General features: G+C 38.0%; 1 protein-coding gene across 5 annotated transcripts in view; it reads left to right on the top strand.

The window, feature by feature from the left end:
- Positions 1-26,355, top strand: part of TDRD3 (tudor domain containing 3) — a 231,369-nt gene that overhangs the window by 104,901 nt on the left and 100,113 nt on the right. For all 5 annotated transcript variants that reach the window (XM_069602155.1, XM_069602153.1, XM_069602156.1 and 2 more), the window contains 3 exons: positions 1,464-1,605; positions 8,162-8,233; positions 10,847-10,996. In XM_069602155.1, coding sequence (XP_069458256.1) covers positions 1,464-1,605; positions 8,162-8,233; positions 10,847-10,996 — 364 coding nt within the window. The remainder of the gene's footprint in view (positions 1-1,463; positions 1,606-8,161; positions 8,234-10,846; positions 10,997-26,355) is intronic.

The following is a 26,355-nucleotide window of genomic DNA, read 5'->3' as shown; positions in this document are numbered from 1 at the left end:
TGAAAAATATACAAGCAACTTATGCAGCTCAATTCCAAAAAAAAAAAATGACCTAATCAAAAAATAGGCCAAAGAACTAAATAGACATTTCTCCAAAGAAGACATACGGATGGCTAACAAACACATGAAAAGATGCTCAACATCACTCATTACCAGAGAAATTCGAATCAAGACCACAATGAGGTACCACTTCACACCAGTCAGAATGTCTGCGATCCAAAAATCTGCAAGCAATAAATGCTGGAGAGGGTGTGGAGAAAAGGGAACCCTCCTACACTGTTGGTGGGAATGCAAACTAGTACAGCCACTATGGAGAACAGTGTGGAGATTCCTTAAAAAATTGCAAATAGAACTGCCTTACAACCCAGCAATCCTGCTGCTGGGCACACACTCTGAGGAAACCAGAATAGAAAGATGTACCCCAGTGTACATCGCAGCACTGTTTATAATAGCCAGGACATGGAAACAACCTAGATGTCCATCAGCAGATGAATGGATAAGAAAGCTGTGGTGCATATACACAATGGAGTATCACTCAGCCATTAAAAAGAATATATTTGAGTCAGTTCTAATGAGATGGATGAAACTGGAGCCAATTATACAGAGTGAAGTAAGCCAGAAAGAAAAACACCAATACAGTATACTAACACATATATATGGAATTTAGAAAGATGATAATGATGACCCTGTATGCGAAACAGCAAAAGAGACACAGATGTGTAGAGTGGACGTTTGGACTCTGAGGGCGAGGGAGAGGGTGGGATAAATTGGGAGAATGGCATTTAAGCATGTATACTATCATGTAGGAAACGAATCGCCAGTCTATGCCTGATGCAAGATACAGGATGCTTGGGGCTGGTGCCAGGGGATGATCCAGAGAGATGATATGGGGTGGGAGGTGGGAGGGGTGTTCCTGTTTGGGAACTCATGTACACCCGTTGTGGATTCATGTCAATGTATGGCAAAACCAATACAGTATTGTAAAGTAAAATAAAGTAAAAATAAAAATAAAAAAAAAGACAAAAAAAGACATTATACTGTTTGTATTAATAATCCATTAAAAATTGCTTGTGGTTAATAAAAGGCTTTTAAACACCTTAAAAAATGAGGTTTGTAAAGCTAAGGGGAGAAAAGAGTAAATCATACATTTATACAATATGATAGAGTCACGGAGGTACTTTCACATCTTTTGTTCTCTTTAAGTTCATGAGCTGTGATTTCTATTATCCATATATTTTTACATGTAGAAGAAAATCAAGGTAGAAAATGACAGTCTGGTACCTGGTCTTCTGATTTCTCCCTGATGACCTGTTCACACTATATAGCCCATCACCTGAAAAATAGTTTTCACATTAGTACATTTTGAAGAATTTTACTAGATCGTAGTATGGGACTGGATTCTAGTTTGTTGAAGGAGCTTAAATGTGTTTTAACTCTTTTTTTTTTTTTTTCCTTTGCTTTAGCCTAAACACACCACCTGGAACTAAAGTTAAACTCTCAGGCGCTGTGGACATAAAGAATGGATTCCTGCTGCTGAATGACTCTAACACCACAGTTCTCGGTGGTGAAGTAGAACACCTTATTGAGAAATGGGAGTTACAGAGAGTAAGTGTAGACTATGAAGAACGGTTTGAACTTTTAAAATATTATACCTTTTTATTATAGTCTTTCTTTTAAAGGATCATCCTATAATGAATAGTAAAATTAGTTCTTTATGCCATAATTGAATAGAGTGGAATACAGTGATCTGTATATAAATTATCTACCTTTGTTTAAGCATATTGTTCTTCTAAGACAGTTGCCTTTTTTCAATATTTGTTATATTTTATTACATATTTTGTAAGTCAGTCTTTACTGACAAGTTTTTAAAACTGCTAGGATACCAGTTATAAGCTATGTGTAATATTGTTTTTGTCTAGTCGTCAAGTCATGTTCAACTCTTTTGTGACTCCCATGAACTATAGCTTGCCAGACTCCTCTGTCCATGAGATTTCCCAGGCAAGAGTACTGGTGTGGGTTGCCATTTTCTTCTCTGGGGGATCTTCCTGAGCTAGGGAACAAACCCACATCTTCTGCATTGGTGGGCAGATTCTTTACCACTGAACCACCAGGGAAGCCCTATGTATAATATACCTGTGTTTAATTCTTTCTGCAGAAAACAAGTGTTTGTGCTTATGTATGAATAACGTGTATTTATCTTATCTATAAACACACATAGATATAAGTGAAAGCAAATTAGAATTTCGCTATAATGAAAGGATTCTTGTTGCATTTGACTTTCTAGTCACATTAGTTGATATTTTCACCATTTATGTTAACAGTATCTTCATCCTCCTAGTCATCTATGTTATCTAATAATTATCCTTCTACTTTGCTTCTACCCAGTTGACCTGTTGGTCAACTGCAGTCAGATCTCTCATCAGTGTCTTGCTCTCAGGTTCCATTGATATTACTGTAGTTTAATTCTCTGGCCTGGGCTATTTGTAGTAGCCTTTTAGCTGGTTTTACCACATATCCTTCTTCTATCTTCTAGTTTATTATGCTCTGCCAGAGTATCTTTAACATAACTCAGACCAATGCTACACCCTACTTTTATTTCACATACCTTAGTCGGAGATTCAAGGTCATTTATAATCTAGCCCTAGTTCTAGTTTATCTTTTCAGCTTTCTTAATTTTTTTCACATAGGTTTTGTTTTAGCTAAATGGAACTAATTACTCTTCCGTTCTCTAGGCTTTTCTCAGTTGTTCTTTTGAAAAAGAAGAAAGATTTTCCCAATTTTAGGATAATTTGTCTTAGTTTCTCTTTTATTTTTTAAAATTATTTTATTATTCTTATTTTATTTATTTTTATTTTTTGGCTGTAATGTGCAGCATGTGAGATCTTAGTTTCTCAACCAGGGATTGAACCCTTGGCCCCTAAATTGGAATTAGCAGTCTTAACCACTGGGTCACCAGGGTAGTCCCAGTTTCTCTCCTAATTCATGCATGACCATATTGTCCCCATGCTTTTTTTATTTTGGTTTTATTTATTTTTTAAAAATTTATTATTTTAATTGGGGGATAATTACAATATTGTGATGGTTTTGGGCATATATCAACATGAATCGACCATACTTTTAAACTGAAAATGCTTGTTTTTTCACATAGTGAAATATTTGTTCCTTTATTGAATTCTTAGAATACTTTATTCATGATATGAAGAAGCATATTATTTTTTTACCTAGCAATAAAATTATATTTACTTCTTATCTCCTTTGATTGTAAGCTTTTTGAAGTCAGAATTCCTGTTTTTGTTATTTTTATTCAGTTCTACAAATATCTGTTGAACAGTGTGTATGCCTTGTGCTGGCCTCTTGTGTCTGTATATTATGTAATCCACCTAGCCATCTTATAAGAGAGTGTTATGTCCATATGGATCAGAAAATAGGCTTTAAGAACTGTTAAACTTATTTTATGATTGATGGGTCTGAGCCTTCCTGTATCTCCAGAGTGATGGCCCTGAGTCTTACATGTAATAAATAAAGCGATTTGATAGTTTCATATAAATAGCCAAGTTTATGAACTGTGAGTTTCCTAGAGAAATCTCACCCATTTCTTGTGATCTTTTCCTTTTATAAGTTGATATATTATATCCTTAGAGATTTTTTTAAACTGTGTTAATATGTTCTCAAGTCAGACAAACATATATAACTTTTCCAACCCAGCCAAAACTATTAATAATTAATAGTTTTAATTACAATGTATTAATTAAATAATAATTAATAAAATACATAATTAATGTGTATTCCAATATCAAATGGCAAAGTTGATCAGTGGAAAACTGCAGTTACTTTTGCACTAACCTACCTCACTGATTGTAAAGTAGACCAAACATTCCTCAGAAATTGATCACTCCAACATGCAAACACACACAAACACATTTATTCACACACACACACACACAGACACACACATGCATGGATCAGTGGTAGTTTGACAATTATCCTTATAATGTTTTATTGTATGTTTTTGCACTTTGTTTTCTGAGAGCCATGCTAGTATTTATTTTTGTGCTGTGCTTAGTCACTTAGTCATATCAAACTCTTTGTGACCACGTGGAGTGCAGCCCGCCAGGCTTGTCTGTCCATGGGGATTCTCTAGGCAAGAACTGGAGTGGATTGCCATGCTTTCCTCCAGGGGATCTTCCCAACCCAGGAATTGGACTGGGGTTTCCTGCATTCCGGGTGGATTCTTTACCAACTGAGCTACCAGGGAAGCCCTATTATTTCTTTATAAAGACTTCTGGGGAAAAAAAAAAAAGCCCTAGTATTTCTTTTTAGAGGGCAGTAAAAATTTACATGGAAAAGTTTGAAAACATCTTAATATGATACTAGTTCTCTTTGGTTTTATAGGTTTTTGATTTTGGTAACCATAGTGATGGAGAAATCATGGAGCATTCAAATTACTTGAGCATCTGGCAGGTGATTCCCATAGAAATCAAATGTTTACATAAAAATCATAAACCATAGAGTTAATTTTGGAAGCAGTGGGGTTTTCTTATGGAAGTTTGATGGGTTTAGCTCTTTGGCTCTTAAATTTAAGTGTTTGATCCATTTTTAACTAATTCTTAAACATGGTGTAAGTAAAGGGTAAAACTTCATTCTCTTCCATGTGGATATCCAATTTTCCCAGCACCATTTGTTGAAGAGACTCTTCTTTCCCTAATGAATGACCTTATCACCTTCATCAAAAATCACTTGACTTGAACAGCATGGAGATCAAACCAGTCAATCCTAAAGGAAATAAGCCCTGAATATTCATTGGAAGGATTGATCCTAAAGCTGAAGCTCCAATACTTCGGCCACCTGATGTGAAGAGCCAACTCCTTGGAAAAGACCCTGATGCTGGGAAAGACTGAAGGCAGGAGGAGAAGGGGGCAACAGAGGATGAGATGGTTGGATGGCATCATCAACTCAACGAACATGATTTGAGCAAACTCCAGGAGATAGTGAAGGACAGGGAAGCCTGGCGTGCTGCAGTCCATGGGGTCGCAAATAGTTGGACACAACTGAGCAACTGAGCAACAACAAAATGCATGCAAGAATCTATTTCTGGGTTCTTTATTCGGTTAGTCTGTCTTATTGCCACTGTTTTGATTCCTATAACTTTTTAGTCAGTTTTGTAATCGAAAAGTATGAGCTTTTTTCAGGATTATTTTGACTCTTCAGGGTCCCTTGAGATCCCATATGAATTTTAGTGTGGATTTTTCCATTTCTGTGAAAAATATTCCTAGGATTTTAATAGGAATTACAGTGAATCTCTAGACCTATTTGAGTAGTACTAATATCTTAACATTAAATCTTCCAAGTCATGACCCTCTCATGTCTTTTCATTTATTGGTATCTTTTTAAATTTCTTTTAGCAATCTTTTGTAATTTTAATTGCATAGAACTTCTGCTTCTTTGTTTAAGTGTATCCCTAAATGTTTTATTCTGTTTGATTCTAGTATAAATGGAAGCCTGTAACTTGCAGTTGTTTTTTGCTCAGCCTAGTTCTCAGCAGTGACTTACGGGAGATCCTGTGCAGGTTTCTGGAGCATTTTTTTCTGTACGGGACTCTCTTTTCCAAGCCTCTGCCCCAGGGCTTCCAATTATTTCAGTCCACCTTGAGCTATGAGACTGATTTTCCCAACGTAGCTTTCTGTGCTGTCTGCATCATGTCTCAAACAGAAAGGCAGAGCTCACCTGTTATTTTTTCTTTTTCTCTTTGGACTTACAGTCCTACATTACTTCTTGCCATGTGTCATAAAACATTTGTTTCTTATATGTTGTCCATATTCCTGGTTGTAGAGGGCGATTTAAGTCTTGACTCTTATACATTCATCAGGATGGAAAGTAGAAATCCTGTAATATGCTTTTTATTATATAATGTGTTTTAGAAAATGGTATTATTGGTAGCTTATATGATCTATAAGAAACTCATAGCATCAAAAACTTGATTTTTTGGCTTTGGCTGGTCTTTTTTTTTTAATATCTAAATTAAAACTAGGGAAAGGACCTCTCAATTATTTTATGCATTGTGTGTTTTCTTTTTTACTAGATGAACATCTTAAATACAGCTTATCAAGAAATATGATATTCATATACAGTTTATAGTGTTCTTTAATTAAACTGATTATTGTTGCCTTTAGCCTTAGTGCTTTTTAATATAACTGACATAAAATGCAAAATATACTTTATATAATACAGGGACTCTTGTTCAGTCCCTAAGGCCTGTCTGATTATTTGTGACACCATTGACTGCAATACACCTGCCTCCGCTATCCTTCACTGTCTCCTGGAGTTTGTTCAAACTCATGTCCATTGAGTCAGTGATGCCATCCAACCATCTCATTCTATGCCACCCCCTTTTCCATTTTGCCTTCAATCTTTTCCAGTATCAGAGTCTTTTCCAGTGAGTTGGTTCTTCACATCAGGTGGCCAACATGTTGGAGTTTCAGCTTAAATATCAGTCCGTACAATGAATATTCAAGGTTGATTTTCTTTAGTATTGACTAGTTTGATCTCATTGCAATCCAAGGGACTCTCTAAAGTCTTCTGTAGCACCACAGTTCAAAAGCATCAGTTCTTTCATGCTCAACGTTCTTTTATGGTCCAACTTTCACGTCCATACGTGACTACTGGAAAAACCGTAGCTTTGACTATATGGACTTTTGTTGGCAAAATGATGCCTCTGCTTTTTAATGCACTGTTTGCGTTTGTCATAGCTTTCTTTCTAAGGAACGGCATCTTTTAATTTCATGGCTGCAGTCACCATCCTCAGTGATTTTAGAGCCCAAGAAATGAAATAAATTAAAATCTGTCACTTCTTCTACTTTCTCCCTTTCTGTTTGCCATGAAGTGATGGGACTGGATATCATGATCTTAGTTTTTTGAATGTTGAATTTTAAGCCAGCTTTTTCACTCTCCTCTTTCACCCTCATCAAGAGGTTCTTTAGTTCCTCTTCAGTTTCTGCCATTAGGGTGGCATCGTTTGCATACCTGAGGTTGCTGTGTTTCTCCTGGCAATCTTGATTCCAGCTTGTGATTCATCCAGCCCAGCATTTTTGATGATGTGCTTTGCATAAGTTAAATAAGCAGGGTGACAATATACAGCCTTATTATACTCCTTTCCCAATTTTGAACCAATCTGTTGCTCCATGTCTGGTTCTAACTGTCACTTCTTGACCTGCATACAGATTTCTCAAGAGACAGGTAGAATGGTCTGGTATTCCCATCTCTTAAGAATTTTCCAGTTTGTTCTGATCTGCACAGTCAAAGGCGTAGTCAATGAAGCAGATATTTTTCTGGAATTGCTTTTTCTATGATCCAGCAGATGTTGGCACTTTGATCTCTGATTCCTCTGCCTTTTCTAAATCCAGTTTGAACATCTGGAAGTTCTCAGTTTACATATTGTTGAAGTCTAGCTTAGAGAACTTTCAGCATTACTTTGCTAGCATGTGAAATGAGTGCAGTTGTGTGTTAGTTTGAATATTCTTTGGCATCGCCTTTCTTTGGGATTGGAATGAAAACTGACCTTTTCCCGTCTTGTGGCCACTGCTGAGTTTTCCACATTTGCTGACATATTGATATTTTAACAGCATCATCTTTTAGAATTGTAAATATCGCAGCTATAATTCTATCACCTTCTCTAGCTTTGTTCATAGTAATGCTTCCTCGGGCCCACTTGAATTCACACACAGGATGTCTGGCTCTAGGTGAGTCATCACACCATTGTCCTTATCCAGGTCATTAATAACCTTTTTTGTATAGTTTTCCTGTGTATTCTTGCCACCTCTTCTTAATTTCTTTTGCTTCTGTTAGGTCCTTACAGTTTCTGTCCTTTATTGTGCTCATTCCTGCATGAAATGTTCCTTTGATAGCGCCAATTTTCTTGAAGAGATCAGTAGTCTTTCCCATTCTTTTGTTTTCCTCTATTTCTTTGCATTGTTCACTGAAGGCCTTCTTATCTCTCCTTGCTATTTTCTTGAACTCTGCATATGTTTTATATAGTGTAAAATAATTAATAGGCTTTTTTTTTCTGTTTTAGGAATCTACTAAAATAATTGGATTTCTTGTGCATAAGTGTTGTTAAATATATTTTTAATGTATAAATCTGTTTTATAACTCACCTTTCTCACAGAGCTTGTCAAAACACAATAGAAGCAATATTGGAACTGAAGGTGGACCACCTCCTTTTGTGCCTTTTGGACAGGTAATGACTTTCACTTTGGCAGATGAATTTCAATCGGCAAAAAGTATTTTTCATTTATATTCATGTTGTGCTCAGTTTTGTGCTGACCTCTTCACTCAGTGGTCATAGGAGTTACGTGGAAATATATTAATTATAAGAGATTGATAATTGTGTTTTTTCTCTTTAATTTACGTTTCATTGTAGATTCTTTTCTGAAATGCTGGTAAACCAAAATATTCAAAGATTTAAGAGGCACACCAGATGTCAATTTAAGACTAAGATAAGATGATGGTGGGGGCTTTTGTTTTTTGAGAGAGAAATGCAAATGTAAGAAGACAAAAATATGCTATAATTTCTCACTTTGTTCATTAAAAACAAAAGAGGGAGGAAAAATAAAAGCATCAACAGAATTGATAGGAGATTAAAAAAATTGGAACAAGGAAGGGCATCATTGCACTTTAGGAGAACCTACTCTCCCAGCTGTCCCTTCTGAGACTCTGTTCTGCTTTCATCCAAAGACCCATCTTTGTCAAAGACTTAATTTTGTTTCCAGTTGGTATTTTCCTTTTCAACTAAGGTGTCCCTGATCTTTCTCTCACATAAGCGAAACATTTTTATTTCCTAATTATTTACTAATTTTCAGCCACCTTGCTACAGAATGTTACCTCAGAGTAGCTCCTCAGCTGGCCAGTATCTTGTCTTTCTGGTTGTGCTAAACATCAGATTGCATTCAAAACAATCTCCCTTAGCTTGTTCCTGCTTTATATCTGAAGAATCTTAGAGTAATCAATCCCTCTGACTGCTTGCTCTTTGTCATATGATGCTACTAAAATTTAGCTCTTGGTAACCTGCCTTGCATTTGAGCTTTATTTTCCTTCAAGAGTGCTGACTCAAAAGTGAAGATAAGTTGGGAACACAGCAGCTAGGAAACAGAGACCTACATCTCAGTAACAATTTTAAAAAATTTGGTACGAGAAACATATCTAGTTGATCAGGAAATAAATGAGCAGAATCCGTTGAATGGCATCCTCTTCAAAACCCTTTTTTAGAGGATCTGCTCAAAATTAAATAATTCATGCTTGCATCATGGCTATTTTGAAAGTATTTAAAAACATATGCCATTTTTTATTGTGCTTAAGAACATGTGAAATTCAATATAAAAGGAGGCATGCTGATGATATTCTCATTTTTCTAGTGAAAAATCCCAAGAATGAAAACATTCTATTAACTTACATAAATAATAAGTACTATTTTTAAAAATTTTCTTTCCTCATAAACATTTTAGGGATAATATTTTTTGCATAAATTGCTAACAGAGACTTATAATTTAATTATTTTCAAGAATTTGAAGTATATATAGCTCTTTTTTTCTTTTTTTTTTTGAGTTCAGTTCAGTCACTCAGTTGTGACTGACGCTTTGCGACCCCATGGTCTGCAGCATGGCAGGCTTCCCTGTCCATCACCAACTCCTGGAGCTTGCTCAGACTCATATCTATCCAGTCGGTGATGCCATCCAACCATCTCATCCTCTGTTGTCCCCTTCTCCTCCTGCCTTCAGTCTTTCCCAGCATCAGGGTCTTTTCCAGTGAGTCAGTTCTTTGCATCAGGTGGCCAAAGTATTGGGGTTTCAGCTTCAGCATCAGTCCTTCCAATGAATATTTAGGACTGATTTCCTTTAGGATTTACTGAAATTTGTCTCAAGAGACTAAAATCCCACAACTTTGTAGCCTGACTGAGGGAGAGAGTATGTTTTTAGCTTTTGATTTGGTTTATAAGTTGAAAGACATCTTTCTATATGTAAAAGTAACTATCCAGTTTGGAATTAGGAAGTATGTTAAAAGTTACAGCTTCAATAATGTTATTTGTTTATGAAGTACTTTGTGAAAATCTCTTCTTCAGCATCTTAGCCTTGTACATTGGTTAAAGACAGTATGCTGGCTGTGTGTTGGAATCAGCTATTTTATTTTATATGTATATTATTGAACATCTGTATTTCCATAACACATTTACTTGAAAACATATTTTTATTCCTCATTAAAATTACTGAGTTGAAAAAGGTTCATTTTATAGGAGTTTTGCTACTAGGATTAAAAGGGAGAATTGCGTTCAGGGCTTATTTTTAGACATCGAGGGCTTTCTTCATTTGTCTCAAGAGACTAAAATCCCACAACTTTGTAGCCTGATTGGGGGAAAGGGTATGTTTTTAGCTTTTGATTTGGTTTATAAGTTGAAAGACATCTTTCTATATGTAAAAGTAACTATGCTACTTAGCCCTCATGGATGTTGTGTCATAATGTGGAAATCAGGTCTTAATAAAAAACCGAATTTTCTTCTGTGCAATAGTCTAGAGTGTTTAAAATTTTAAATTATTTTAAATCATTATCTTAAAATGAAACCTAGAACTTTTGGTTTAATGAATGTTTTAAATATGCTCCCCCTTTTAGATGGCTATATTTCGTGTAGCTTTCACTTACTAGTTACAGTTGAAGTTACTTCAGTTAGTTAGAATTATATTTTTATGGACTCTTACTTGTTGTGATTCAGATATTTCTTTTGATGATATATACTTTCTTACAAAAAGTTGAATCTCTTCTGATATTACTGAAGCATTTTGTTTTTATTTATTATTATCAGAAGTGTGTGTCTCATATCCAAGTGGATAGCAGAGAACTTGATCGAAGAAAGACGTTACAAGTGACAATGCCTGTCAAACCTCCAAATGATAATGATGAATTTGAAAAGCAAAGGACTGCTGCTATTGCAGAAGTTGCAAAGAGCAAAGAGGTAGGAAGCTAAATCATTGCAAATTTCTCTTATTCCTTGCCTTTATGTTCTATTTAGATTACTCACAATCGTTATTGTCTTTTCACATAAAGTAACTAATTGAACAAACTTTTGACATTCTTTTTCCATATTCTATCAGTAGAGAATGTCCTGGTATCTTTGGAGTCTTAAGCTTACACCATTTTACTTGTAAACATTCCTTTTCCAAGTTTCCTTAACAATTCCATTAAGTTGCTTTTGCTGACAAACCACCCTTGTTTTCTCCCTCTTTCTTTTTTTCTTAACAGTATACAACTGAACACAACAACTTTTTTTTTTTTTTAATGGCAGAGGGGTTCCTATTATTTGTTGGGATAGATGGTACTTTCTGAGGAAAGTTATCTCCTATAATAGAAACCTTGGAGGGGTTCAGGTAAAAATTAAAAGGTAAATCAATGGCTCAGGATTAACAATTTTGTTAGTTTTCATTCTTAAATCTAATGTATAATAAAAAATAATTTTTATCTTTGCATTTGTACATACCCTCTCTTATTTACTATTATTAGACAAAAGATTTTCTTTTCATTATTTTTAATTTCTTACTTATTTGAAATAGGTTAGTCCTTTGGTTATTTATTGATTTGTAGCTTTTGATAAGAAATTTTAGTTCATGAATTAGTTGGTTGCTTAAACAGGATTTTCTTAACCAGGGATATTGAAATAAATTTCTTTATTCAAAACCAGCAATAAACCTTAGCTAACAATTTTTTTCCTATTTAAATTCAAAATTTAAGAGGGGACTTCTTGAATTTTGGTAGTTCTTCCCACAGTGTCATTCTGCTATCTGTTTATGATAGGCAGACAAGAGCACAAATTCTAGATTTGGGCAACATAGAAGCATATACTGTGGAGAACTTGGATCATTTCAGTTCAGTTTAGTCGCTCAGTCATGTCTGACTTTTTGTGACCCCATGAATTGCAGCAAGCCAGGCCTCCCTGTCCATCACCAACTCCTGGAGTTCACTCAAACTCACGTCCATCAAGTCAGTGATGCCATCCAGCCATCTCATCCTTTGTCAAGCCCTTCTCCTCCTGCCCCCAATCCCTCCCAGCATCAGAGTCTTTTCCACTGAGTCAGCTCTTCACATGAGGTGGCCAAAGTACTGGAGTTTCAGCTTCAGCATCATTGGATAGATTACTTAAATTTTGTACCATATTCTTTTATTTATGAAAAGATGATCCAGTGGGACAAGAGCACAAATTCTGGAATTAGACAGCCTAGAACCATATACTGCTGAGAACTTGGATAGATTACTTAAATTTTGTACCACATTTTATTTATCTATGAAAAGATGATAACAGTAGTACCTACTTCATATGTTTACTGTAAGAATTAAAATTGCTAGTATTTAAAACGCTTAGGATACTACATGGCACAGATCATGATATTGTTACTGAATTCCTGTTCAGCTGCTTATCATTCAAGAATCCAATACTGAGAGTGTTGGTTAAAAGGAAATATGGCTTTATTAAGGAGGCTGGCAATTCTGAGGAGAAAGGTGGGAGTATATTCCAAAAAGCCAGCTCCCGACTTGCCAGGTTTTGCTTGGAGATTATACAGGGGAAAGAGGAAAGGGCTATGGTGCTCATAGGGAGGGGGTTTTCTTCTGTTTTCAGAGGTGCTTGTCTTGATCGCACAATTCCAAGTAGCTCTCAAGTCTCACTTGTGATTGGAACATTATCTAAGTCATAAATCTTTGGTTAACTATTTCTGGAGAATAAGGAACAAGGGTGAGGTTTATAGAACAACTAACTAATCTTCAATCTCAGTAAGCACCAACAGTTTTCTGCATTTAGCAAGCTAAGCTAATGTTGAACTAGGGTAGAAGTCAGGCATTGTAAGCATAAGATCACAGCCATATCCTAACTAAGGAACAGTGCTGGAATAATGCAGAGTAGCTGAGATCCCTAGTTATAGTTTCACAGTCTCAGTCACAGTGTTAGGTTGTTAAGTTACTTCAGTCAGGTCCAACTCTGTGTGACCCTATGGACTTCAGCCTGCCAGGTTCAATATTCCTTTGCTGTACTATGCTTAGTCTCTCAGTCATGTCTGACTCTTTGTGATTCCGTGGACCATAGCCCCCGAGGCTCCTCTGTCCATGGGGATTCTCCAGGCAAGAATACTAGAGTGGTTGCCGTGCTCTCCTCATTCTTTTGCTAAAAGCCTTTGATGTGACTATTGCTATTCCTCAGTGTTTTCTCTATTCTAAGGCACGTTTAAAAATCATTGTAATATTTCTGAAATTAATTCACTTTATCCAGTTAGCATAAAATGTATTTCTTCCTTTCCCAAAAACTTAAAATTATGGAGTTTCTGAAGAGGATATTAAGAATATATCAACTTCTTAATGATTGTAACAAAGGTGTTATTTTGATTTACATTTTTCTCAGACAGACTTTCTTCCCAAAATTTTGTTTGATGTCTATTTACTGTACTCTAGTTAATATATTGGAGAAGGCAATGGCGCCCCACTCCGTATTCTTGCCTGGAAAATCCCATGGACTGGTAGGCTGCAGTCCATGGGGTCTCTAAGCATTGGACACGACTGAGTGACTTCACTTTCACTTTTCACTTCGTGCATTGGAGAAGGAAATGGCAGCCCACTCCAGTGTTCTTGCCTGGAGAATCCCAGGGATGGGGCAGCCTGGTGGGCTTCCATCTTTGGGCTCGCACAGAATTGGACATGACTGAAGCTACTTAGCAGCAGCAGTTAATATATGGTAATAGGCTTCATTTTTTAAAGTCATAATTGATCACATTTTATTTTCCCATAAGTATTTGTAAATAAAGAATCATAGTTTTCTAAAGCAGAATTTCAACTTTTCAGTTTATATGTAAGAGGCTCAAAACTGTAAGAATGTGCCCAATGTTACCCAGTGACAATTCTGGGGCTAACCTACATATATTATAGTAGAAGATTGTATCTTTCTATATAGATGAGTATACACATACATATTCATATTTAATGAGGGCCTGAAAAGCAAAATTATATAACAGTGTAATTTTCCTGGAAAGATAGTTTATGTTTGTCTATTTAGCCACTTAATGTGGATTTGTTTGGTGGAATCTACTGCAGATGACCAAGTGATGTTTTTCATTCCTTTCTTCCTTTAGTCCTTCATTCAATAAATATTTTTTTGATAATGTGTAATATGCCAGGAAGTATCTTAAATGCCTCAGTTTAAACAATGACTGAATATACAAAAGATTTCTGCCTTTATCAAGCTTACCTTTTAGTAAGTTAAACAGATTGGCATAGCAATAAGTATATAAATTATATGGTAGGTTAGAAGTTGATAAGTGCCATGGGCAAAAGTAAAGTAGGATGGGCAGTTAGGAAGATATTGATTGGTCAGGGGAGTCAGGGGGAGGCAATTTAAAATAGGATGGTCAGAGGAGGAGAACAAGATGGCGGAGGACTGGGTGGACGTGGAGCACATCTCTCTCCACGGATACATCAGGAATACACCTTCAGACACAGAAGTGCATGCAGAACACCAGGTGAGAGCAGGCAGGAGTACCTGACCAATGGAAAAGAGTATTTGGAACCACACAAAACTCGGTAGGACAAAGGAACTAGGGGGGGAAACAGGAATGTTAGTAGGACTGGACTTGCCCTTGGTGGGAGGGGAAACTGATCTCCACATCAGGGCAATTGTCTGAGTCAGAGGAGAAACAGTTAAGGCTGAGAGTGAGGCAGCTGATCTGTGACAGCCTAAATGGAATGAGAATCAGACAGTCCTTGCTTCGGCCATACATAACCCAGACAGAGATGCAGGTCCCTTGGAAAGCACAGCTGTTGGGAGCTGGAGTTTAGGGATTGTGGAGCAGCCAAGGTGACGGTTGCTGTTGACTGCAGAGAGATAGATTGAGGGGATGTGAGGGAGGAGATTGTGGTGGAAAATGCCTGTGGAGGAAAGCCAGGCAGCCATGGAAGCAAGGGATACTGCTGGGTCATGCATAGGGGCTGGAGTAATCACCATAGCCTCTCTCTCCACATGCCAGCATTGGCAGCTGAACAATAGAGAGGCTGGCCCGTCAAACACCCGACGCACTGAACTACAGAGTAGGACCCCACCCAGGGTGCTCCTTTAACTGACTGATGGGTTATCTACAGAGTAGGACCCCACCCAGGGTGCTCCTTTAACTGACTGATGGGTTATCTACAGAGTAGGACCCCACCCAGGGTGCTCCTTTAACTGACTGATGGATTGATCTACAGAGTAGGACCCCACCCGGAGTGCCCTTTATGTGACTGATGTGCCAAACTGTAGAGTAGCACCTGACCCAGGGTGTCGCTTCAAGTGCCTGGCACACGGATTTACAGAGTAAGACCCCAGCCACGGAGGCCCCTCTATGTGTCTGACATGCTGAGTAACAGAGAAGGACCCCAAGTAAGGGAGCCCTCTAAGTGCCTGAACAGGTGGAGCTACAGAGAAAGACTGGCCAAAGAGGCCTACTGATCACCAGCTACAAGAGGCTTGAAAAAAGACTGATAGGGCCTTAACTCCTGCAGTGTAGGCAGTCCGTGTCCCTGCACACTTAGCGCCTCCAGGGTCCCCGCAAGCCAAGCAACTGAGCCACCTTCACGCTCAACTGTCACTGGGGCAGAGCTGCCACAGGCAAAAAAAGTCTTATGTCTATGAATGCAGGGTCGCTTCTGTTGTGTCTGGGCTCTTTGCGACCCTATAGACTGGCCTGCCAGGCTTCTCTGTCATGGAGCAGGGGGTTCTCCAGCTAAGAATACTGGAGCGTATTGGCCAACACTGGTTGCCATACCCTTCTAGAGTACTGTATTTCCTGTTGCCCTAGCCGCCAACCCCACTGAGTACCTGGTGCTGCCAGAACCCCTGTGACGCAAGCAGCTGCACCACCTCCACACTTGGCCTTCACAGGGGCAAACCCAAGTCCTCTGGAGCAAACCCCAGTGGATGACCCATATGCACAGGTGAAATTAAAACCACAGTTGAAACCCAGGGGCAGTGTTGTTAAGGAAGAAGACCCAAAACCTTCCCACCAGCTTTACAAGCTGCAGACTAAATCCACATGATCATCTAGGCAGACTCTGTGTCTTTATAAAAGGTCATTGAGAGCTCCCACAAAAGAAATTGCACTAGTCCACAATCTGATAGTTGTGGACATTGCAAGCAAGAACACACAGAAGTAGGACCAGATTAGAATCTGAGCTGCCCCCACAGTAGGTCCAGAGATCAGAGTGTTGGAGGGCATGCTAGGGAGGTGAGGTGGACTGTAATTCCCAGCAAGGGAAAGAACTCTTGAGCAGTGACTCAAGAAAAACATTTATTTTTCTTATGTTTTGACTTGTTTTGTAGATTCTTTTGGATTTTTTTTCCCTTCTTTTCCCCCCTCTGTTTCAATTGTTAATTTTATTGGCACTGTGAAATCTAATTAAACTTTTGAGCTTTTTTAAAATTTTTCTCAGTCACATTTTTTATTGTTGTGATAAACCTCTGCCTCTCCATTTGGGCTTTTGCAGTTTTGTGGAGTTTTCCTTTTTTTTTTTTCTCCCTTTTTCTTTCTTCTGTTTTTCTTTTTCTTATCTCTTTTATAATTTTAATTTTTTAAAACCTATTATATTCTTTCTACATTTATTTCTTTGTTTGCCTTTCCTGCTTTTCTTTTCGCCTTGCAGTTAGTCTTTAATGTATATAAATCTTCTTCATCTACCTTTATTTAACTTTTCGTATCTATTCTTTCTTTCTTTCCTTTCCTCTCAACATACTTGTTAGTTTTGTTTTCATTGCCTTATTCCCCACTTGGCACCTTGCTTTAGTTTTGTTTTCCAGTTTGTTCTTTAGTTAGTTTTGTTATTAACTGGTAAATATAATTTTTATTTCCTTTGTTCACCAGGTCAGTCTACTGTACTATATTCTTGTTGGACTGTATTGACTTTGCTCATGGGTGTATATGAGTATATTCCATTTTTTAAATTATTATTTGTCTGATTTTGTAACTGCCATTTGTCTGGGATTCATCTTTGGTTCCTCGTTTTTGGGTATTTGTTTTAATCTCAGTTGCATAACAAAACACTTGTGAAATCTTCGTTCCTGGCCAGAGATCAAGCCTTGAGACTTTGGAGTGGGAGCACTGACTCCAAAACCCTAGACTACCAGAGAACTAACCCTAGGGAGTATCAAAAAGTGAGTATTCACACAAAGGAAACTACTTGAATAGAAGACCTGGCATCACCCAAACACCAGTAGCACCCTGTGCAGGATGCCTCATCTAAACAACAAACAAAACAAAAATACAAACCCAGTCATCAACAGACAGAATTACCACCTCACTCAGCTTTGCCCATCAGAGTAAAAAGAAACAAACAAAAACTCAGCACAAATATCACCGTATAGGAAACTTTCACAAACCACTGGACCAACCTTAGGAGGGCGGAAACCAAAAGGGAGAAAGAATTCAACCTTGAAGCCTGGGAGAAGGAGACCTCAAACACAACAAGTTAAAAACTAAATAAATAAAAAGGCAGAGAAATACTACACAAATGAAGCAACAGACTAGAAACACAGAAATCCAAATAAATGAAGAGGAAATAGGCAAACTACCTGAAAAAGAATTCAGAATAATGATAGTAAAGAAGGTCAAAAACCTTGAAAACAAAATGGAGAAAATGCAAGAATTAATTAATAAAGACCTAAAAGTATTAAAGAATTAGCATACAGAGACAACACAATTACTGAAATTAAAAATACTCTAGAAGGAATCAGTACCAGAATATTTGAAGCAGAAGAACAAATCAGTGAGCTGGATGATAAAATGTTGGAAATAATTTCTGAAGAGCAGAATAAAGTAAAAAGAATGAAAAGAACTGAGGATAGTCTAGAGACCTCTGAGACAATACCAAATACACCAATATTTGAATTACAGGGGTCCCAGAATAAGAAGAGAAAAAGAAAGTGTATGAGAAAATTTTTGAAGAGATTGTAGTTGAAAATTTCCCCAACATGGAAAAGGAGATCGTCAATCAAGTCCAAGAGGCAAAAAGAGTCCAGTAGAGGACAAACCCAAGGAGAAACACACCAACACACATACTAATCAAACTAACAAAGATAGACACAAAGAAAGAATATTAAAAGCATCAAGAGAGAAGCAACAAGTAACAAACAAGGGAAACCCCTAAACTGATCTTTCAGTAGAAACTCTACAGGCCAGGAGGGAATGGCAGGATATATTTAAAGTACTGAAAGGGAAAAATCTACAGCCATGATTACTGTACCCAGAAAGGGTCGCATTCAAAATTGATGAAAAAATAAAAAGCTTTTCAGACAAGCAAAAGTTAAGAGAATTCAGTACCACCAAACCAGCTTTACAACAAATGTTAAACCAGCTTAAATAGTCAAGATAAGAAAAAAGATCTACAAAATCAACCCCGAACAATTGAGAAAATGGCAATAGGAACATATATATCAATAATTACTTTGAATGTAAATGGATTAAATGTGCCAACCAAAAGACACAGACTGGCTGAATGGATACAAAAATAAGACCCATATATTGCACTCATCTCACACGCTAGTAAAGTAATGCTCAAAATTCTCCAAGCCAGGCTTCAACAATATGTGAACCATGAACTTCCTGATGTTCAAGCTGGTTTTAGAAAAGGCAGAGGAACCAGAGATCAAATTGCCAACATCTGCTGGATCATCGAAAACACAAGAGAGTTCCAGGAAAACATTTATTTCTGCTTTATTGACTATGGCAAAGCCTTTGACTGTGTGGATCACAATAAACTGTGGAAAATTCTGAGAGAGATGGGAATACCAGACCACCTGACTTGCCTCTTGAGAAATCTGTATGCAGGCCAGGAAGCAACAGTTAGAACTGGACATAGAACAAACAGACTGGTTCCAAATAGGAAAAGGAGTACGTCAAGGCTGTATATAGTCACCCTACTTATTTAACTTATATGCCGAGTACATCATGAGAAACGCTGGACTGGAAGAAACACAAGCTGGAATCAAGATTGCTGGGAGAAATATCAATAACCTCAGATATGCAGATGACACCACCCTTATGGCAGAAAGTGAAGAGGAAGTAAAAAGCCTCTTGATGAAAGTAAAAGAGGAGAGTGAAAAAGTTGGCTTAAAGCTCAACATTCAGAAAACGAAGATCATGGCATCCGGTCGTATCACTCCATGGGAAACAGTGGAAACAGTGTCAGACTTCATTTTGGGGGGCTCCAAAATCACTGCAGATGGTGACTGCAGCCATGAAATTAAAAGACACTTACTCCTTGGAACGAAAGTTATGACCAGCCTAGATAGCATATTCAAAAGCAGGGACATTACTTTGCCAACTAAGATCCGTCTAGTCAAGGCTATGGTTTTTCCTGTGGTCATGTATGGATGTGAGAGTTGGACTGTGAAGAAGGCTGAGTGCCGAAGAATTGATACTTTTGAACTGTGGTGTTGGAGAAGACTCTTGAGAGTCCCTTGGACTGCAAGGAGATCCAACCAGTCCATTCTGAAGGAGATCAGCCCTGGGATTTCTTTGGAAGGAATGATGCTAAAGCTGAAACTCCAGTACTTTGGCCACCTCATGCGAAGAGTTGACTCATTGGAAAAGACTCTGATGCTGGGAGGGATTGGGGGCAGAAGGAGAAGGGGACTACAGAGGATGAGATGGCTGGATGGCATCACTGACTCAATGGACTTGAATCTGAGTGAACTCCAGGAGATGGTGATGGACAGGGAGGCCTGGCGTGCTGCAATTCATGGGGTCGCAGAGAGTTGGACACAACTGAGAGACTGACCTGAACTGAACTGATATGCTGTTTACAAGAAACCCACTTAAGACCTAAAGACACGTAAAGACTGAAAGTAAAAGTATTGAAAAATATATTCAATGCAAATTGGAAGCAATAGAAAGCTGGAGTAGCAATCCTCATATCAGACAAAACAGACCTTAAAATAAAGGATATTATAAGACATAAGGAAGGACACCGCATAATGATTAAGGAATCAATCCAAGAGGAAGACATAACAATGACAAATATCTATGCATCCAGCATAGGAGCACATCAATACATAAGACAAACACTAACAAACGTAAAAGGAGAAATTGACAGTAACACAATAATTATAGGAGACGTTAACACCCCACTCACACCAATGGATAGATAATCAAACAAAATAAGGAAACACAAGTCTTAAATGATACATTAGATGACATGTATCTCAGTGATATCTTCAGGACATTCCATTCCAATGTGGAATACATCTTCTTCTCAAGTGCACATGGAACATTCTCCAGGATATACCGCTTCTTGGGTCACAAATCAAACCTCAGTAAATTTAAGAAAATTGTAATTGTATCAAGCATCTTATCTGACTGCAATGCTATGAGACTAGATATCAACTACAAGAAAAAAACTGTAAGAAACACAAATACATGGAGATTAAACAACGTTTCTAATTAACCAACAGATTACTGAACAAATCAAAAGAGAAATAAAAAAAATTTCTAGAAACAAATGACAATGAAAACATGATAACTCAAAACCTATGGGATACAGCAAAAGCAGTTTTAAGAAGGAAGTTTATAGCAATACAGTTCTACCTCAAGAAGCAAGAAAAACATTGAATAGACAACCTAACTTTACACCGAAAGCAACTGGAAAAAGAACAACAACCCCCCCCCCCCACCCCACTCTGGAAAAAATTAGTAGAAGGAAAGAAATCATAAAGATCTGAGCAGAAAGAAATGAAATGAAAGAAATAATAGTAAAGATTAATAAAACTAAAAGCTGGTTCTTTGAGAAGATAAACAAAATTGACAAACCTTTAGCCAGACCTCTCAAAAAAAAAAAGAGAGAAGAAGCAAATCAACAAAATTAGAAATGAAAAAGGAGAGGTTACAACAATCCAGAAATGTTAGACAATGTAGAAATACAAAGGATTATAAGAGACTGTTTTGAACAAGTATATGGCAGTAAAATGGATAACCTGGAAGAAATGGACAGATTCTTAGAAAAGTTCAACCTTCCAAGACTGAACCAGCAAGAAATAAAAATTGTGAACAACCCAATTACAAGCACTGAAATTAAAGCTATGATCAAAAATTTCCCAAGAAGCAAAAGCCCAGGACCAGATGGCTTCTCAGGAGAGCTCTGTCAAACATTTCAAGAAGAGCTAATGTCTGTCCTTCTAAAACTTGTTCAAAAAAATTCAGAGGAAGGAACACTTCCAAACTCATTCTACAAGGCCACCATCACCCTGATACCGACAAGGACAACACACAAAAAAGAAAACTACAGGCCAATATCACTGGTGCACATACATGCAAAGTTTCTCAGCAAAATTTTAGCAAACAGAATTCAGCAACACATTAGAAAGCTATATACCATGATCAAGTTGGGTTTATTCTAGGGATGCAAGGACTCTTCAGTATATGCAAATCAATAATGTGATACACCATATTAACAAACTGAAAGATAAAAACCATATGATAATCTCAGTGGATGGAGAAGAAACCTTTGACAAAATTCAGCACCCATTTATGATTAAAACTCTTCAAAAAATAGGCATAGAAGGAACTTACCTCAACATAGTAAAGGCCATATATGATAAGCCTACAGAAAACATTGTTCTCAGTTGTGAAAAACTGAAAACATTCCCCCTAAGATCAGGAACAAGACAAGGGTGACCACTTTCCCCACTATTATTCAATATAGTTCTGCAAGTCCTAGCTATAGCAGTCAAAGAAGAAAAAGAAAGAAAAGGAATCCAGATTGGAAAAGAAGTAAAGCTCTCACTCTTTGCAGATGACATGATACTATACATAGAAAACCCTAAAGATAGTATCAGAAAATTACTAGAGCTAATCACTGAATTGAGCAGTGTTGCAGGATACAAAGTCAATACACAAAAATCATTTGCATTTCTATATACAAACAATGAAAGTCAGAAAGCGAAATTAAGGAATAAATTCCATTCACCATTGCAACAAAAAGAATTAAATAGGAATAAACTTACCTAAGGAGACAAAAGAGCTGTACACAGAAAATTATAAGCTACTGTTGAAAGAAATCAAAGACAAACAGATGGAGAGATAGTCCATGTTCCTGGGTAGGAAGAATCAGTATTTTGAAAATGACTATACTACTAAGCCATGCCCACGGGGAAACCCAAGATGGGCGGGTCATGGTGGAGAGGTCTGACAGAATGTGGTCCACTGGAGAAGGGAATGGCAAACCACTTCAGAATTCTTGCCTTGAGAACCCCATGAACAGCATGAAAAGGCAAAATGATAGGATACTGAAAGAGGTACTCCCTAGGTCAGTAGGTGCCCAATATGCTACTGGAGGTCAGTGGAGAAATAAGTCCAGAAAGAAAGACAGGATGGAGCCAAAGCAAAAACAATACCCAGCTGTGGATGTGACTGGAGATAGAAGCAAGTTCCAATGCTGTAAAGAGCAATATTGCATAGGAACTTGGAATGTCAGGTCCATTAATCAAGGCAAATTGGAAGTGGTCAAACAGGAGATGGCAAGAGTGAACATCGACATTCTAGGAATCACTAAACGAAAATGGACTGGAATGGGTGAATTTAACTCAGATGACCATTATATCTACATCTGCGGGCAGGAATCCCTCAGAAGAAATGCAGTAGCCATCATGGTCAACAGAAGAGTCTGAAATGCAGTACTTGGATGCAGTCTCAAAAATGACAGAATGATCTCTGTTCATTTCCAAGGCAAACCATTCAGTACCACAGTAATCCAAGTCTATGCCCCAACCAGTAACGCTGAAGAAGCTGAAGTTGAACGACTCTGTGAAGACCTACAAGACCTTTTAGAACTAACAACCAAAAAAGATATCCTTTTCATTATAGGAGACTGGAATGCAAAAATAGGAAGTTAAGAACCACCTGGAGTAACAGGCAAATTTGGCCTTGGAATACAGAATGAAGCAGGGAAAAGACTAGTAGAGTTTTGCCAAGAAAATGCACTGGTCATAGCAAACACCATATTCCAACAACACAAGAGAAGACTCTACACATGGACATCACCAGATGGTCAACACCGAAATCAGATTGATTATATTCTCTGCAGCAAAAGATGGTGAAGCTCTATACAGTCAACAAAAACAAGACTGGGAGCTGACTGTGGCTCAGATCATGAACTCCTTATTACCAAATTCAGACTCAAATTGAAGAAAATAGGGAAAACCACTAGACCACTCAGGTATGACCTCAGTCAAATCCCTTATGATTATACAGTGGGAGTGAGAAATAGATTTAAGGGCCTAGATCTGATAGAGAGAGTGCCTGATGAACTATGGAATGAAGTTCGTGACATTGTACAGGAGACAGGGATCAAGGGCATCCCCATGGAAAAGAAATGCAAAAAAGCAAAATGGCTGTCTGGGGAAGCCTTACATATAGCTGTGAAAAGAAGAGAAGTGAAAAGCCAAGGAGAAAAGGAAAGATACAAGCGTCTGAATGCAGAGTTCCAAAGAACAGCAAGAAGAGATAAGAAAGCCGCCTTCAGCGATCAATGCAAAAAATAGAGGAAAACAGCAGAATGGGAAATACTAGAGATCTCTTCAAGAAAATTAGAGATACCGAGGGAACATTTCATGCAAAAATGGGCTTGATAAAGGACAGAAATTGTATAGACCTAACAAGCAGAAGATATTAAGAAGAGATGGCAAGAATCCACAGAAGAACTGTACAAGAAGGATCTTCATGACCCGGATAATCACGATGGTGTGATCACTCGTCTAGAGCCGGACATCCTGGAATGTGAAGTCAAGTGGGCCTTAGAAAGCATCACTACAAACAAAGCTAGTGGAGGTGATAGAATTCTGGTAGATGTATTTCAAATCCTGAAAGATGATGCAGTGAAAGTGCTGCACTCAATATGCCAGCAAATTTGGAACACTCAGCAGTGGCCACAGGACTGGAAAAGGTCAGTTTTCATTTGAATCCCAAAGAAAGGCAATGCCAAAGTATGCTCAAACTGCCGCACAATTGCACTCATCTCACATGCTAGTAAAGTAATGTTGAAAATTCTCCAAGCCAGGCTTCAGCAACACGTGAACTATGAACTTCCTGATGTTCAAGCTGGTTTTTGAAAAGGCAGAGGAACCAGATATCAAATTGCCAACATCTTGTGGATCATGGAAAAAGCAAGAGACCTCCAGAAAAACATCTATTTCTGCTTTATTAACTATGCCAAAGCCTTTGACTGTGTGGATCACAATAAACTGTGGAAAATTCTGAAAGAGATGGCAATACGAGACCACCTAACCTGCCTCTTGAGAAATCTGTATGCAGGTTAGGAAGCAACAGTTAGAACTGGACATGGAACAACAGACTGGTTCCAAATAGGAAAAGGAGTACGTCAAGGCTGTATATTGTCACCCTGCTTATTTCACTTCTATGCCGAGTACATCATGAGAAATGTTGGACTGGAAGAAACACAAGCTGGAGTCAAGATTGCCAGGAGAAATATCAATAACCTCAGATATGCAGATGACACCACCCTTATGGCAGAAAGTGAAGAGCAACTAAAAAGCCTCTTGATGAAAGTAAAAGAGGAGAGTGAAAAAGTTGGCTTAAAGCTCAACATTCAGAAAACGAAGATCATGGTGTCCGGTTCTATCACTCCATGGGAAATAGATGGGGAAACAGTGGAAACAGTGTCAAACTTCATTTTTTTGGGCTCCAAAATCACTGTAGATGGTGACTGCAGCCATGAAATTAAAAGACGCTTACTCCTTGGAAGAAAAGTGATGACCAACCTAGATAGCATATTGAAAAGCAGAGACATTACTTTGCCGACTAAGGTTCATCTAGTCAAGGCTATCATTTTTCCAGTAGTCACGTATGGATGTGAGAGTTGGACTGTGAAGAAGGCTGAGCGCTGAAGAATTGATGCGTTTGAACTGTGATGTTGGAGAAGACTCTTGAGAGTCCCTTGGACTGCAAGGAGATCCAACCAGTCCATTCTGAAGGAGATCAGCCCTGGGATTTCTTTGGAAGGAATGATGCTAAAGCTGAAGCTCCAGTACTTTGGCCACCTCATGCGAAGAGTTGACTTATTGGAAAAGACTCTGATGCTGGGAGGGATTGGGGGCAGGAGGAGAAGGGGACAAACGAGGATGAGATGGCTGGATGGCATCACTGACTCAATGGACGCGAGTCTGAGTGAACTCTGGGAGTTGGTGATGGACAGGGAGGCCTGGGGTGCTGTGATTCATGGGGTTGCAAAGAGTCCGGCACGACTGAGTGACTGAACTGAACTGAACTGAATTGAACTGATGGGCTACCATCTCTGTGGTCACACAGAGTCGGACACGACAGGAGTGACTTAGCAGCAGCAGCATACTACCAAACAGAGTCTACACATTCATTGTGATCCCTGTCATATTACCAATGTCATTTTTTCACAGAACTGGAACAAAAATTTCACAGTTCGTATGGAAACACGAAAGACCCTGAATTGCCAAAGCAGTCTTGAGAAAGAAGAATGGAGCTGTAGGAATCGACCTTCATGACTTCAGATTATCCTACAAAACTATAGTCATCAAGACAGTATGGTAGTGGCACAAAAACAGAAATATAGATCAATGGAACAAGATAGAAAGCCCAGAGATAAGCCCATGCAATTATGGGTATCTAATTCTGACAAAGGAGGCAAGAATATACAGTGGGGCTGTATATTCAATAAATGGTGCTGGGAAAACTGTATAGCTCCATGTAAAAGAATGAAATTAGAACAGTTCCTATCACCATACACAAAGATAAACTAAAAACGGATTAAAGACCTAAATGTAAGACCAGAAACTATAAAACTCTCAGAGGAAAAGGAAGGCCGAACACTCGATGACATAAATCAAGACAAGATCCTCTATGACCCACCTCCTAGAGTAACGGAAATAAAAACAAAAGTATACAAGTGGGACCTGATTAAACTTAAAGCTTTTGCACAGCAAAGGAAACTATAAGCCAGGTGAAAAGACAACCCTCAGATTGGGAGAAAATAATAGCAAATGAAACAACTGACAAAGGATTAATTTCAAAGATATATAAGCAGCTCATACAACTCAATACAAGGAAAACAAGCCAATCAAAAAGTGGGGAAAAGACCTAAACAGACATTTCTCCAAGGAAGACATAGAGATGGCTAACAAACACATGAGAAGATGCTCGGCATCACTCATTATTAGAGAAATGCAAATCAAACTACCTCTCAGCAGCCAGAATCACCATCATCAAAAAGTCTACAAACAATAAATGCTAGAGAGGGTGTGGAGAAAAGGGAGCCCTCGTGCACTGCTGA

Source organism: Ovis canadensis, chromosome 10, assembly GCF_042477335.2.
Source record: "Ovis canadensis isolate MfBH-ARS-UI-01 breed Bighorn chromosome 10, ARS-UI_OviCan_v2, whole genome shotgun sequence".
Lineage (NCBI taxonomy): Eukaryota > Metazoa > Chordata > Mammalia > Artiodactyla > Bovidae > Ovis > Ovis canadensis.
This window is presented reverse-complemented; position numbering and strand designations above follow the sequence as displayed.